This window comes from Antechinus flavipes, chromosome 2, assembly GCF_016432865.1.
Source record: "Antechinus flavipes isolate AdamAnt ecotype Samford, QLD, Australia chromosome 2, AdamAnt_v2, whole genome shotgun sequence".
NCBI lineage: Eukaryota > Metazoa > Chordata > Mammalia > Dasyuromorphia > Dasyuridae > Antechinus > Antechinus flavipes.
In genome coordinates, this window is record NC_067399.1 from 644,347,245 (window position 1) to 644,360,990 (window position 13,746).

A 13,746-nucleotide genomic window follows, 5' to 3' on the forward strand; every position below is an offset into this window, starting at 1 on the left:
TCAATGGATCTAAATAATTTTTGAAAATCCCAGGACTAGAATCAAGCCTGGACTTGAAGAAAGTAGAATGTTCAAAAGTTCCATTAATAAGGTAATGTGCTTGCAAAGTTTCATGATTAAAAAAGGGGGTGGGGAGTGGGAGTGGTCAGAATCTTTGGATCCAGTCATAACTGTGGAATGGTGGAAGCATCACAATGAAGATGAACTCAGAAACAATGGTGAAGCATTTGTGATATGATCCAAAAAAGAAAGCAGAATGAAAATGTTAATTACGATGAAATAAAGTCAATAATGGCAGGCAACAAAACTGGTCAAAAACAATTAAGTCAGTATTAGTACTATATTATCATATAAGTTAAAAGGCATATCCCCACTTAAAAAAATATAATTTTAATCAAAGTATTTTGTTAATACTACTCTTTATATATAATAATAATATTCCGTAACATTCATATACCACAACTTATTCAGCCATTCTCCAATTGATGGGCATCCATTCATTTTCCAGTTTTGAGTCACTACAAAAAGGGCTACCACAAACATTTTTGCACACATTGGATCCCTTTCCCTCCTTTAAGATCTCTTTGGGAAATAAGGCCAGTAGAAACACTCCTGGGTCAAAGTGTATGCACAGTTCCAAACTGCTCTCCAGAATGGTTAGTTCCGTTCACAGTTCACGACAATGTCAGTGTCCCAGTTTTCCCACATCCCCTCCAATATTTATCATTATCTTTTTCTGTCATCTTAGCCAATCTGACAGGTGTGTAGTGGTAATTAAGCATTTTTATTAATGACAAATAATGGCATAGGTGAAATGCTCTTAATATTTCCAGATGACAGGATGTGGAGAACTAGCAAACTGGATTGAAGCCTGCATTTAAAAAGATCTTGCCAGACCAGAACATACTGAACAAAATAAAATTAAACACTGAAAAATGTTACATATAATATATTGGTTAAAATAAAAAAATCAATGTCCCAAATGCAAAATGGTAGTGGGGGTGAGTATGAATATCTAGATAAGGAAAAAATAGTTTAAATGAAAAGGCTTTGGGAATTCTGGACTGCAAGTTGAATGAGTCAACAAGCATTCCTCAAACAGGCCACTGGATGTGTTCTGATACATTTGAAACAGCTTTTCTAGGAGTTTGTATTTATTGTTCCTCCGTGTATCTCCCTCTTCCTTAACACTTTCCCAGCATCTAATGCCACTGCCCTTCAAAGAATCTGTTGCAGTGTTAAAAACAAAAACTAAAAAACAACTTCCCTCAATACTATCAACACTCTTGCATCCCAGCCCTACAATGTGGGGAGGTGGGGTGGGGGGAGAACCTCAACAAATCCCCTAAAACCCTGAAAACTATATAAAATTTCCATTTACAAAGTAGATTACAAAAATAATGCTCTATATGAAACCACAAATCACACATGAATAGCTTGTTTTCTTTTGGAGAATACAGAGTAAACTCAACATGTAACTTTCAAAGCTGTCTTATAGTTATCATATTTCCTTCTTTTAATTCCCCCTAATTAAAGGATAAATTCTGAAATCAGGACACAATGTATTTAATGTCATGGATTCAGAAATGTTTCAAAACCACAAATAAGTTGCTGCTTAAAAACAACAAAAAACTGAACTTCTTTATGCAAAGCACAACAAAATATTTAATTGAAAATATCTCTATTTCTTTTTGAATAATTAAAAGACTTAAGAACTTATCAACTGATAAACCAATGACCAAGTACATCTGCAGCAATATTTATAAGTCATACACGATATAAAAATTAGCATGTTGTGAGATTGAAATGGGATCATCAAATTTTTAAATAAAGAATTTTGAAAGGATTCATCAAATAAAATCCAGACCACACTTTATTGGTAATACCCTTAAGTATGAGTATTGTCAATATATAATATTGCCAGATAAATTTCTATTTTCCTATAAGGACAGTTACAAAAACATTGGGATAATGAGGTAGTGTTTTACAACTTACCAAAATCAAAAGAAATGCTTTAAAAAACAATTCGGCCAACATTCCTTTCTGACATTGCCTGAGCATGAACCTATATGAACCATATCTTATCACTATCTGGAAACTAATAGAATTTTCTGCAAAATACTGGGAAACATCCCCCCAAACCATTGGCTGGTTTTTAAAATTATGGCTCTGCCCCCCCCCAAAAAAAATTTTATTTAAAAAAAAAACAACTACTAATGGTTCTCAGGTGTGAAAGAATCACCTGTACAAAGACAAGCAGATTAGTAAGTTAGGGGTCTGTTTTTGAGTTTTAAGAAATTGTTATTTTAAAGTACCTAACCCAATTTTTCATGGCAAAACTACTGAACCAACTCTTCCTTGATAGAGCAGTTTAAAAAAACAATTCCCACTTCTCTGTGGAAATTAAGCAAGAGTCCCTCTTTATTTCAAACACTGTGGAGTGGAAGAGATTTTGGTTCAATTCTCAGCCAATCAACTCTTAGGATCTTTCACATATAGTCATCAGAACATTTTGGTGGGCTAAACCCAAGAAGAATAATTTTGACTTTTCTCCAGAGAGGAGAAGGAATGTAATGAGGGTTAGAATAAACAAATGAACCTTAGAGGACAAAAAATTTTTTTTTCTAACTTGGAATATACAGATCTCTCAAAAAATAAGTTTTTTAAATTGAGGGGGAGAAATGGTGAAAATGATTTCTAACCAGTAGAGGGTCTTCAAAAAGAGGAAGGATGGCCACTTACTGAAGATGCTGTAGAGATTATCAATTTGACATGGGCTCAACTAGAAAGATTTTAAGTTCCCTGTGATTCTAAGCTTCAGCCCTACAAACTGTTCTAAATTTTAAAAGAAGTGACGGGTTCATCATGCAATAATTAAAGTCTGTTTGGATCTATAACACTTGTTCTTCCCTGTATTATCTTCCCCTTATTTTTAGTCGCAAAGCTATCAACGGTATCTTACCTTTCCATCAGCTTCTCTTTATCCCAATTGAAATGGCTAAGGAGTATTCTTGTGATAGTTGCTGGATTCTAAAGGAGGGAAAGAAGTCACATTAGAGTAATACCATTTCAATGACATTCAGTGAACTCTTGCTGAATGTCTTTGTATCCCTTGTGACTAGCACAGTACTTGGCACATAATAATTATGTAATAAATGCTTGCTGAATGAATCAAGTACTGAAGAAAAATATAATAGAATTTCTTCTTTTGCTAAAATGTGCCCTTGCCTTCCTTTATAGATTTTGAAAGAGAAAAAAATTTAGATAAAATCATTGGTCCCTACTTCAAGGACCTAATCTCTTTAATAACCATTAAGATCAAGCAGGGAAAAATAAATTAACTGTGTATTCTTGTACAGAAAACTGATGTGGATTATAAAAGACATTACCAAACTGGAAAATTTTCTTACTAAAATTCAACTAGAATTAAAAAAAATTCAAACAGAATAGGCACTTAATAAATGCTTGTTTTTATTTTTATCAGAATGTTTAACACTTTCTATATCCACGTCATCAAAAGTTGCATCTGAATGCAAAGCCTTTTTTAATGGTGAATCTTTCAAAAACATCTGTATAAAAAAAAAAAAAGTTCAAGGTGATCATTTTACATGTAAACCATGCTATATATTACGGCTACAAGCAAAACCTAAAGCTAATAGCAATAAACACTTATTAAGTACCTTTTTACACAGGGAAGGAGCAGGCAATGTTTACAAAGACATGAATGACTATTCCGACTATTCCAAGAAACTGTACCTTCTAATGGAGAGGAGATCAAACATGTAGAGAGTAAAGTATAATAAGGCAAATAGGGATTCTGGGAGAAAGGAAAAATTGTTTTAAAAATGCAATGATCTCAAAATTCTATTAATCCATCTCTCTCCTTAATGAAAGCACCATTTGCTCATCTTGCAAAAAATTCTGTTGGGTTTGTTATTCACCAAACCAGAAAATATTTAAGATAAAGACACTTCAGGGAAGGCAACAAGTGAACTGGGTTTTAAAACACAATAGGAATTCATCAAGGAGAAAGGAACATCCAATCCAGGCATAAACAGAGAACAAAGCAAAGTAGTTATTCTTAAAGAGAATAACTTTTGGTAGTGAAGGGCAGAAGAGAAGAGAAGCAGAGTGTGGTTCCAAACTCAGTTTGGATAAAGCAACAACTAACCTTGTACAGAATAATGTGACATGAAGAGTGAAAAGGTAGGGTCCAGGCTGAATAAGAGTTTTGGCCTTGATTGGACAGGCAAAGCAAGAGGAATATCAGACACATGCATTAAAATTACTACCACAGTTTCAGTATTAAAAATTTGGAATGAAAGATCAGAAAGGAAAGTATTGAAAAGAAAATGATTTAAGTAGGTAAAAACTAGGGCTGTTCTACATGACAGTGGAAATGTATTTTTAAAAATGAGATCAATAAAACAATTATTAAGGACCTACTATATGCCAGGCACTATGCTATGTATAAGAAATAAAATGAAATCACAGGAAGCCTACATTTTGATAAGGCATTAAAAAATACACACACACACACACACACACACGTAAAGTGAATAAATACAAATGTGAGATGCCCCCAAAGTCTTAGCAAATGCAGTTTAAAGTCCTGAGAATTTAAACCAGTAGCTAAGACTTTTGGAACACCCTATACACACAAAGCAAATACAACAATGTTGCTAGGGGTGAGTGGGGGAGGAAGCGTGGAAATGCATGAATTTTTAGGGAGGAGAAAAGAACAGAAGAGGCTTTCATCAAGATTATGATACTTGAGCTGCTTATCTTAAAGAAAAAGAACTGAGATGAAAAGCAATGAGGGAGAACATTCCAGGGATGTACCGTGTCCAGTACAAAGCCAGGTGAGAGTAGATGTATTCAGACAGCATTCAGTTTGGCAGGATCACAAATGTGTGTGTGAGAGAAAAGTCCAATGAAGCTGGAAGAGATAGGTTGGAGTCAGGCTGAAGAGGCTTTAAATGCTAAAGAGAGGAACTATTTTTTTTAGAAGCAAGATAAAGGCAGAGGAGGCAGGAGGTTATGAACATGGAGGAAAAAGTCTGTTCTCTCATTGCATACTCAAGAACTTTAAAAAAAAAATATGTAGTCCAAAAAAGTCTTTTAAAAGAATCATTTTATTTTAGGGAGAGATAAGCTCAATTTTGAAAAAACAGTTCGAGTTTAAAGTGTTGGTAGATAGGGCATGACCACATGAAGATTTGGAAATGTTGGATCGGTCCATGAGACAGCTAGCTAAGGCTTCATCAGAGAAATAAGGATGGAAAAAACAAACAAAAAACCCTGAAACCAAAGGAAAAGGAAAAAAGGTCGAGGACATGGCCTTGGGAGAATTATTAAAGGGTCAAAGAAGAGTATGAGAGCCAGAAAGGAGATGGAAGAGCTTATCAGCAGAGATAGGAAAAAACCTAAGATTATGGTACATCTAAAAGCAGGGGAAAACATAGGAAAAGGGTGAGCAGAGTCAAAAGTTAGGAAAGGTAAAAGAGAATAAAAGGCCATTTAGGTTTGGCAGTTATATGCTGTTATGGTCTTGCCCATGTAGCTATTTTGTCATAGAAAACCAGAGATCACTACCCTAATACCAAACATTAATTCCTTAATACTACAAAGTATTACTACAAAGAAAAACTCTTTGCATGTTCCTGAAGATGATTCATAGTAACAGTATGTTAATGTTCTGGATATGAACAATTTCCTAAAGAATAATTTTTCTAAGTTCTTTCCTTTGGGATCTATTCTGATCACTTTTCATATCACTTACTTGCTAAACACACAGGGAAGACATTACCAGAGATACACAGATGAGAACTGCATGGTAAAATAGAAATAACTCTAGGAACCTCAGTTCGCTTATATAAAAATGGGAATACTTACTGTTAGTTTATATTTTCACAGTGATGTGAGAAAAGTGTTATATCCTTATAGCTTTTGTTATCACTCCTAGCTAATCTTCCCCAATTTTTTTCAACATCCAAGACAGCCAAGTTTTCAAACCACCAAACAAAACGTGGGAATAAAGGTTTATACCTTCATTTTTCCCTTAAAACAAGTTTTTCCTTTGTCAATTATTCACTTGCTCTCATAGACTTTACTAAGTCTATTTCCAAAGTTCTTGGCACAGCACTGCTAAAAAGCAAAACACACACACATCAAGAAACAACATTAATGTTTACTGTAAAAAGCCAATTATGAAATGTTGTCTAACTCTAAACTTTTATGACCAGATAACAAATATGGAATTCTTATACTTCCACCCTTCTCTACAAACAACAAAATTTTTGTGGAATATTAGGCACAGATTTTTTTAAGTTTTTTTTTTTTTTTTTTTTTTTTTAAAGGACAGGGTAAAAATAGATATACTACAAAATTCTCACTTAAGATTAAGAATCCAAGACCCAGAGGGTAGATGATTTTGCCCAAGGTCACACATCAACCCTTGCTGAAATTCAAATTCATTCATCTTTTTATTACAATACACACAAATTTAGTAGTTTAGCACTGAAGGCGATAAAAATGTTAAGACTCTTGCAAAGTTATGAAACGGGAAGAAAATTTCACTGTGTCTAAAGAGGATAATCTGAGGTTATAAGGTTATTCTCTTCCTCCAAAATATTTCTATAACTTTCAACAACTACCTTAAGTCTCATACAGATAGTTGTCTTATTCCAGTACTTTCAGCAACTCTGTTCAAATTGTTTCCCTTACTTCTCTAAACCTGCCCATATCAAGAATAAAAATGAGAAAGAAGTTCACAATTGCAGCACAGGTAAGTTGCTCAACAGTTTCTATGGTAATCCAATGAAAGGAAGAATGCCCCTCACCCCTTTTAAAAGGCATTCCTTGACCTTTCCTCAACATCAGCAATAGACATTTGTTTTAGGTGCCACACATAGAGGTACATCTGTTTTATCTTCCTAATCATACCCATTCCTTAAAGGTCTTGTCTTTGTCTTCCATAGCTGATATTTAGTGAACAATCATTAATTTGGTAAAAAGACATTAACCGAATATACAGACCTTTCACATTGCTACTAACATACCAGAAGAAACCAGATTACTTTTAGCTTCTGGGAAAATAAACCAACACTATACCCCTCTCCTGGGCAGGGTATTACAGGTAATTGTCCATGGATACAAGAGTAACAATACTTTCATTTACTAAATAATTATCAGCTACATCTTTATTTTGGGCAATGCTTAAATAGAAAAAGAAAAACCCAATAATAGATATCATTTGAAAAAGTAAACAGATAAAATTGATTATTTAAAAAGTCAGAAATAACATTCTTTTCAAATCAGGACTTGAAATCTAGTCCATTTGATATGAATATTTTAAAATTATATTCGTTTAAAGTTCCTTTCTTAAAATATTTCCAATCCATGTTCCTACTGAATATGTTTTATGGATAAGCAATCATAAAGAGCAGTGAGGTGCTAACACTTCAAAATAATTATTTCTGTTTTTAACCACCTGAAAATTCTTTTCAAAATCTTTAAGAGTGGCAAGTACAAAGAAAAAATTACTGAAGGGGAGAAATAAATCCTGGTTTTTACACTAAGTAGACTACTGAAAACAGAACTTGGCAAATATTTTTCTGAATAGCTAAATGACAAGCAAACCTATATGGTTACTGTTTCACTGTTATCTTTTTAATTACAAACTCATCTGAATTAGTTTTTACTAATTTACTAATAGCAGGTGCTATCAGTTCAGCCACAGGAGTTTCTGCTTGCCAACAAACAGGGAAACAAGTAGCGTACTGGGTATGTTTGAAGGCAAAGCAACAAGACTGATTACATTCATAATCTAGCTATAGTTGAAAGCAAATTGACCTGAAAAGCATAAATCATAGCTATTGGTTAAAATATCAATATTGTTTTCATTTTATAGGAAAGGAAGTTGAGACTCTCAGATTTTGAGTGGTTTGTTCATAGTCATGATCCTATTTGAAATCTATCCAGCACTATATCCAATAATTCCAGGAGGTGAAGAGCTCGTAGAACATGAAGGTTACATTTGTCTACTGAATAATAATCCTCTCCCTTTATAATACACACAACAACCGATTAACTGGCCAATCTTTGCCTTTGTGGAATCACAGATTCCAAATGTAGGGGCTCTTTTACACTTTTGAATAGCTTCAATTGTGAGGAATCCTTCCTAACTTCAAGCCTTAATCTGTGTCTTAGCAACTTCTTCCCAAAATTATCATCAACCATCAAACCTACTTTGAGAAGCAATGATATGAAATAAAAGAAACAGCCCTGGAGCTAACTCAGTCCTCAAATTGATGACATTCTATTGTATGAAGACAATGTGCACCTGAGTATATGAACAGATGTAAGAAATTATGAAATACAATGAATAGCAAGAAACATTTAAAGATGAAATGATGCAAAGTTGAGAGCGCCAAAATAACAGCATATATATATAATGACTACAACACTGTACCATGGAAAGAATCACTGAAGCAAAATTAAGTATGTTGTATAATCACAAAGAACTAGCATGGCTCAAAACACATTGCTACCTTATCTATTTGCAGAGGTAGAAATTTCTCAAGTACTAGCCAGAAACATGATTTTCAGGCTTTTAAAATAACATTAATAAACTATGATTTTTTTTTCTTAAAAATTACGTTATCTAGGGTGGCTCTCAAGAAGGAGAAAGGAGGACACTGGGGAGGAAATTATGGTAATATAAACAATAATTTAAAACAATACAAACAAGAAGGATCAAAAAACTTACTTTAAAAAAATTCTGACAAGCAGAGGTTTCGAGGAAAAATCCCAGAGGGAATGTCATTTGATAAAAAGAAAGTCACTTGGGCTGAGCTGCACAGTAACGTAAAGGAAGGCAGAAAAGGGCAGGTTATAATAACCAAATTGTAAAGGAGTTATTGGTGTTTACTAACTAATGGACTAGTACTATTATTGCATTTAGACTTGTATTTAATAAAGGAATATCACTCCATCACGAAGGTGATTGGAAAGGTAGACAACTTGAGGATGGAAGAACAACTTGGAAGAGGGCAGGTTATAATCTAATTATGAAAGAGTAATTGGTGTTTACTAACTAGTGGACAAGTACTACCTAGTATTGCATTTAGACCTGTGTTTAATTAAGGAATACAACTCCATCAACAAAGATGATTTGAAAAGGTAGACAACTTGAGGATGAAAGAACAACTTGGAAGCTACTGGTTAAAAGTTTCTAATGAAAGATTTAATGTGGCATGTATGAGTAAATTAAGCAAACTGCCATTTCTTCAAATGGAGCTTTATTAGGATACCACTATCAGACTCTATATTGTGTCTTTCTGCTTGAATTTGTATAGTGCCTGGCATTGATAAATGCTTCTTGATTCGAAGAATTCCAGTACTCAAGCCAGTTTAATGGATTTGTTAAACAGAGAAAAACCCCTTGATAATCCTATTATACCTGTACATCCAAAAGTAAATAAATGAATGCATATTATGTTACATTTGGAATATCTATTCCATACACAATGTTTGACACGCTAGTAAAAAGGATGATTTGTCTGTAAGAAATGACCAGCAGGATGAATACAGAGAGGACTGGCAAGACTTACATGAACTGATGCTAAGTGAAATGAGCAGAACCAGGAGATCATTATACACTTCGACAAGATATTGTATGAGGACATATTTTGATGGAAGTGGATTTCTTTGACAAAGAGACCTAATTGAGTTTCAATTGATAAATGACGGACAAAAGCAGCTACACCCAAAGAAAGAACACTGGGAAACGAATGTGAACTATCTGCATTTTTATTTTCCTTCCCGGGTTATTTATACCTTCTGAATCCAATTCTCCCTATGCAACAAGAGAACTGTTCGGTTCTGCAAACATATATTGTATCTAGGATATACTGCAACATATCCAACATATAAAGGACTGCTTGCCATCTAGGGGAAGGGGTGGAGGGAGGGAGGGGAAAAAAATTGGAACAGAAACGAGTGCAAGGGATAATGTTGTAAAAAAAATTACCCTGGCATGGATTCTGTCAATATAAAGTAATTATTAAATAAAAATTAAAAAAAAAAAAAAATTTGCTAGCTGTGTGACTAAATCACTTAATCTCTGTTTTCCTCAGTTTCCTCATCTGCTAAAATGGGGATAATAATAAAAGCACTTAGTATAGTATCTGATACATAACAAAAGACTTATAAATATTCACTAATATTACTTTTGGCATCACAGCTGATTCCTCTTCCAATAAATAGATTTAAAAAAAAAAAAAGGATGATTTGGAGAGAGAAGCAGGGAGATGAGTAAAGTGCCTAAACAATAAGATGGTAGAGAGAGAAAATGAGAAAGATGCAAGAAATACTGCCGAGATAAAATCAGTAGGACTTAAGGACATGTTAAGTTATGATATCAAGGTTTCAATCCTGGGTGTCTGGAGAAATATTTCAGCAAATATTAAAGAAACTGATGAGGTCAGTTTCTATTGTGTTGATTTTTGAAGTACTAGAGAAACAGTACTGGAACTCAGGTCTATAGCCACACCCTTGAGAGTCAATGGCATAAACGATACAGCCATAGAAATAGATCAGATGGCTATGGGAGCTGGTATAACCGGGAGAAAATTCCTAGGTCCAAATCCAAAGGAAATGTCAAGAGTTCTTGGTCTCAAAATTTCTTCTATAAAAATAAAATTGTTAGTGCAGAAAGAACAGGAAATTGCTAATGAGAAAATTCTGAAGACACAAAGAGAAACAATTCTGATAAAAAGGATTTGTCTAAAGAGACCCAATGAAAAGATTTCACCATCAAAAATCTTATGCAATTGGATGAATAAAAAAACAGACCTACACTTTTAGGAACAGTATCAGAAGTAGAGGCTAGTAAGGAAAGCCTTACCGCTGTTGGGAGAAAGGATTTTGCACTTCAGTGCTCTAAAAAATTTACAACTAAATTAAATTTGATTTGTTAATATAGCTAATTATTTTCCACTTAGGAAAATATGGAAAATGTATAAATTAGTGGTATGGTCCCCAAAATAGGTTTATCTTTAATAATCTTATAATTTCTATCCATCAATTTAAAAAGTTATTCTTTTCTGACTGTAGCTTACAAAATCAGTCAAAATAAGGCAGTGGCAGTGCTTCAAAATGCACAAAATGTGCCTTTCAGTATGAAACACACTTAAATTGGGAAGTTAATACACCAAAAATAATTTTAAAGGCAAAATCTTCCTGCACAATGATTTTTAAAATTTTGCAAGGTACAATGTGGTAAAGGCATCATCTTTTGTAAACTTAGAATTTAATATAATAAAGCAGATTATATGCAAAAAATATAACAAATCATTCAGGTGTTCAAAATATGTTTGAATTTAACAGACTTAACACAAAAATTGTGGGAAATTTCGATTATGGAAATTTTCAATCAGTAAAGCCCAGAGAATATAGTTATCTGAAGGGATACAGAGCCTAGCAGAATGGAAAGTAGTTTCTAATCTTCCATGATAGGGAAGGGAAAAGGCCTGGATTTAGAATGGAAAGGATGGGTTTCTTAAGAACAATCAGAGAAGTAAAAAGTCTTGGATAAAGTGGAAAACAGTTTTTAAATACAACTGTCTAATTTTATCCTTCATCTATAATTCATTGGAAAAGTATAGATTTGGGCTTAAGAAATGCAAGATTAAAGTGATAAGCAGAGAAAATAAAGTTAACTAAAAAAAGGAATTTTCTAGAGCCAGGAAATGTTGCAGAAAATAAGGACAACACTAATATACAACTTCATCCTTTCTTTTGTCCTCCTTTTTAAATATATGCTCCTTTGAAAAATATAGTGGACACCTTGAACCATAAGCCTGGGGATGTTTACTGCCTTGTTTGGGGCCTCTCACTTTTTAGGACTTTTATTTCCTCATCTGGAATATCTGGGAGTTGGACTTGATGACCCTGGTCAGCACCCTCAGGAGCTCTGAAAACTTATCTGAGCAGAGGGCTACCAGGCTTCAAAATGTTCACTCTTTGTAGCCCATGCCATGCTCTAAATCCATGACTTATTTAAAAGTCTAGACATTCTACTTTCTCATATTATTGTAGTTATATTTTCTTTTAGTTCACTTAACTATTTCTGCAATAGTAAAATGTATTCCATTGTACACTGTCAGGTTTTGCTTCATCTTCTTTTCCCTTCCCAACTTAATCATGATGCCCCTTTTCAAGAAATGTCAATTTCAGATTTACCCTGGTTCCAATGGCTATCAGGAAAACACCCTAAAGGTTCTTGTTAACACTATCTTTCAAAACAGTGTTTTAATTAAAATGCCAAGTTATTTTCCCACTGAAATTCTAAGTAAATTTCTGGTAAGGAAACTACTTTTCCCATCCAGACTTGCTTTTATAAAATGGGGGGGACGGGGGAGCGGGAAGAGGGGCAGCTAGGTGGCATAGTGGATAGAGCACCAGCTCTGAAGTCAGGAGGGCCCGAGTTCAAATGTGCCTTCATTCACTTAATACTTTCTGGCTATGTGACCCTGGGCAAGTCATTTAACCCCAACTGCCTCGGGGGGAGGGGGGGAAGGGGTGGAGAGAGAGGAGAGAAAGAAGGCTTTCCCCAAAGATTTACAGGACAAATACTCTATGCCTGAATAACTATGTTCTGGCTGCTAATCAATAAAAGATGGTCCTTAAGAATGACTTGGCTTTGGAATGGTTCTGTCCTACCTTTGCTGCTGCAGCCCGCCTGTCCTTTTCATCACTGAATTCACACTTCTGGAAGTACCCATTAAGCACTGTAACAGACAGATGGACAGATCAATGGGCCACAGCGGCAGAGGTCAGAATGACAGACTTGATAAAAAATAAAATTAGGGTATATTAAGGGGGAGAGGGGTCCAGACGGGGATCTATCTGTATTGTGTGGCCCAAAAGCTGCCTCTACTACTTGATCAAAAACATATGCAGACATGAAGTCTTTGGACACAGACTGTATTGCTTTTATTGATTTTAATTTTCTTTTAATAGGATGAAAGTACTTTTCCCTATTTGATCCATTTTTAATGTTAAAAAGAAAATTGTTACGTGCAGAAATTTTCTTCACTGTTAACATCAACATTCCATATATTGGTTAGATGAGATGATGAACTTAAAGCATTTGGCAAACCTTCATTCAAGTGTTCTATCTGTGTGAACTATTATCATCACTAAGTACAGAAGCTTTTCTTTAAAAGCATTCTCATATTTAATAGTCATTTCATTCTTTTCAATATGAAGTTGGTTCAAATAATAAACATTCTAAAGTGAAGGCACTACATCTACAAGGAAACTTTTCCCCCTTAAAAAAGAAAAAAAAATTCATGGTATTAGCATTTATGTCAACTAATAATTTTTGTCTTAAGCATCTATTCAGGACATGTTATGTGCCTTTCAATTTCTTAAAATTATTGTAATCTTTTTTCTAATGTGGTCTCCAAATTTTGCTTCAAGTTTCATAGTTTTTGCCCTTTAAGTACAATCATTAATTGCTTCTGGTAAGCAAAAGAGATTATGTTCAGAGTTATTAAAGAAGGAATTAGAAAAATCCACTTCCCATAAGCTATAGTAGGCCTAACCTACCTCTTGCTAGATTATATATATACATATCCAAATGGCAGTTCAGGAAAATAAGTTAACATTCAAAAATATGTTTGTTTCATCTTTTTCGAATTATTCATCATCTTATAGGTAGGAATCCTTAAAGAAAGA

At 34.1% G+C, this 13,746-nt stretch overlaps 1 protein-coding gene across 1 annotated transcript in view; it reads right to left on the reverse strand.

Moving 5' to 3' along the window:
- The window catches only part of ARIH1 (ariadne RBR E3 ubiquitin protein ligase 1), a 75,712-nt gene that overhangs the window by 34,211 nt on the left and 27,755 nt on the right, over positions 1–13,746 (reverse strand). The window contains exon 2 of the mRNA XM_051982347.1: positions 2,963–3,030. Coding sequence (XP_051838307.1) covers positions 2,963–3,030 — 68 coding nt within the window. The remainder of the gene's footprint in view (positions 1–2,962; positions 3,031–13,746) is intronic.